General features: G+C 63.1%; 1 protein-coding gene across 1 annotated transcript in view; it reads left to right on the top strand.

Moving 5' to 3' along the window:
• Positions 1-2,274, top strand: part of LOC106723266 (natural cytotoxicity triggering receptor 3 ligand 1-like) — a 5,493-nt gene that overhangs the window by 1,533 nt on the left and 1,686 nt on the right. Inside the window, exons 2-4 of the mRNA XM_014527351.2 lie at positions 500-829; positions 1,264-1,563; positions 1,982-2,086. Of these exons, the coding sequence (XP_014382837.2) occupies positions 500-829; positions 1,264-1,563; positions 1,982-2,086 (735 nt within the window). The remainder of the gene's footprint in view (positions 1-499; positions 830-1,263; positions 1,564-1,981; positions 2,087-2,274) is intronic.

Below are 2,274 nucleotides of genomic sequence, written 5' to 3' on the forward strand. Positions count from 1 at the left end.
CTACGGGAGCCCCTTCGAGTTGATCCCAGCCTGGGGCCTGGCTCCTTCCCAAGTGAAAGTGAAAGCGAGAGAGGAGCTGCTGGGATCCATTTTAGCTTCAGGGACAAGGACTCTGTGAGGACAGAGGGAAAGATGCAGCCCTGGGGCAGCGCCTGGGCACCCTGCTCCTTCCCGTGGCCCCGCTCCTTTCTCCCCTCTTCCCTGCCCCACGAGATAATCCCAGTCCTGCTGCTCCCCTGGTGCGGGTGTGGGGGCAGCCGGGGGCTGGGGCGGGTGTGCAGCCCTGGGGCAGCCTGGCCAAACCCCGTGGGAGGAAGGTGCGGGTGACGGAGAGGGGGCAGTTCAGCGTCTGGGGGTGAAGTCCCGTTGCCCCGAGCGCAGCCGTCCCCTGCCTCCCAGCCCCCATCTCCCTGCACCAGGTCCCCGCAGCGGGGTGTGCCATCCTGGGCAGCCTCTCCCCTGCGCCGGCCCCGCCCGCTGCTTCCTCTCCCCGGGGCAGGTTCCCAGCTGCAGGTGACCACGGCGCCCTCCTCCACGGCCCGCGTGGGCTCGGGGGCCCTGCTGCAGTGCCGGTTTGATATCGGGGGGCCCGTGGCCCTGAACTCCCTGCAGGTGACGTGGTATTTCTGGGAGGAGAAGGTGGCCTGGTACGACCAGGGCAGCAGAAAAGCCCTGCACAAAGCCAGCCTGCCATCAGAGAAGGAGCTGCAGAGCGGAGACGCCTCCCTGTCGCTGGCTGCGGTGACCGTGCCCGATGGGGGCTTGTACCGGTGTGTTGTGGGGTACGGGACGCAGCAGCACAAGGGGGAGACCACCCTACACCTGCTTGGTGAGGACCAGAGAGGGGTCATGGGGTGGCTGTGGCTGGGTTGGGACCGGATGTGGGCAGCTGAGTGGGTTAGAAAAAACCAGAAAACCTGTGACATATGTAAGTGAGGTGCTGAATGAGCAATGCTAGTCAGACCCTAGGTGACACTTTCCTGTGGTCATGTCCAGCACCAGCCAAGCAGGGCCATTGCCCGCGCCCCAGGAGCAGTGGGAAGCCTTATGCAATAGGCAGATGGCCTGCCGTACAGTGCTGGCACGGGCAGTGCTATCCCAGACCCACACAGCCACAGTGGGGGTCTGTTCATTGAGCAGCGGGGCTGCCACAGGGCCCAAGCCTCACGTGGCCTCAGCAGGTCTGTGCCAACCTGACCCAGACGGTGGAAGGACACATGCCGCACCCTGGGTCGCACTCAGCGCGCTGACTCTCTGTTCCAGCTGCCCCCATGATCTCCATCCCAAGAAAACCAGCTGTGGCCGATGCTGAGACCTCCCTCCTGTGCCACATGTGGGGGTTCTTCCCCAAGGACGTGGACGTGGTGTGGATGAGAGATGGGCAGGTCCTGAAGGGCTCCACCCTCTCCAGCCCCCAGAGGAACCCAGACGGGACCTTCAACCTCACCCTGACCTACACCTTCACACCCACCCTCAGCGACGCCGGCAGCATCTTCTCCTGCCACATCCGCCACAAGGCTCTGGAGCAGCCCATACAGGAGGATGTCTCCCTGGACATCCTAGGTGTGTTCCCTTGTCCCCTCCCCAAGGTAGTACAGAGCTGCAGGAAGTGCTGAGCTGCAGATCAGCATGGTCTGCACTGTATTAGTCAGTGGGAATGCTCCTTCCCTCCTGGAGGACCTGGAGCACCAAGGAGCAGAGGGACACAGGCCTGAAAGGGTGTCCTGTGCTCCTGTGTCCTGACCCCCACATTCCTGGTGCATGGGCAGAGGCAGGGATCCCCAGCATCGCCAAGCAAACCCTGACCCATGACTGCGAGGGCAGCAGCTGGGGCACAAAGGATGCCAGACCAGCAGCTGGAGGGGAGGAGGCGATCCCAAGTTGGGCCTGGCTTGGGGGTCTTGGGCAAGACCCTGCTCCCATCAGAGCGATGCTGTGAGCTGAGCTGCGTCTTGTTCTCTTTTATGGCGACCGAGGATAGCGGGGGATCGGACTGGTGCCGTGGTTGGAGCCGTCCTGGGGATCCTGCTCGGAGCAGGAGCTGCGGCTGCTGCAGCCATTTACTTCTGGAGGAAGAGAAAAAAAGGTAGAGCAGGAAGTTGGGGTGCAGGGGCACAGAGGGAGGGGATGGACCAGAGAGCGGGGAGGTGACAGTGAAGGAGCAAGGACACCTGGTGCTGGAGAGGTCAGTCCCAGAAGAGAAACTGCCCCTCCCCAGGCAGGTTTCATCCTGTGGTTCCCTGCCCTGGGCTCAGACTGGACACATCTACCAGA

This window comes from Alligator sinensis, unplaced genomic scaffold (genome assembly GCF_000455745.1).
Source record: "Alligator sinensis unplaced genomic scaffold, ASM45574v1 scaffold657_1, whole genome shotgun sequence".
Lineage (NCBI taxonomy): Eukaryota > Metazoa > Chordata > Crocodylia > Alligatoridae > Alligator > Alligator sinensis.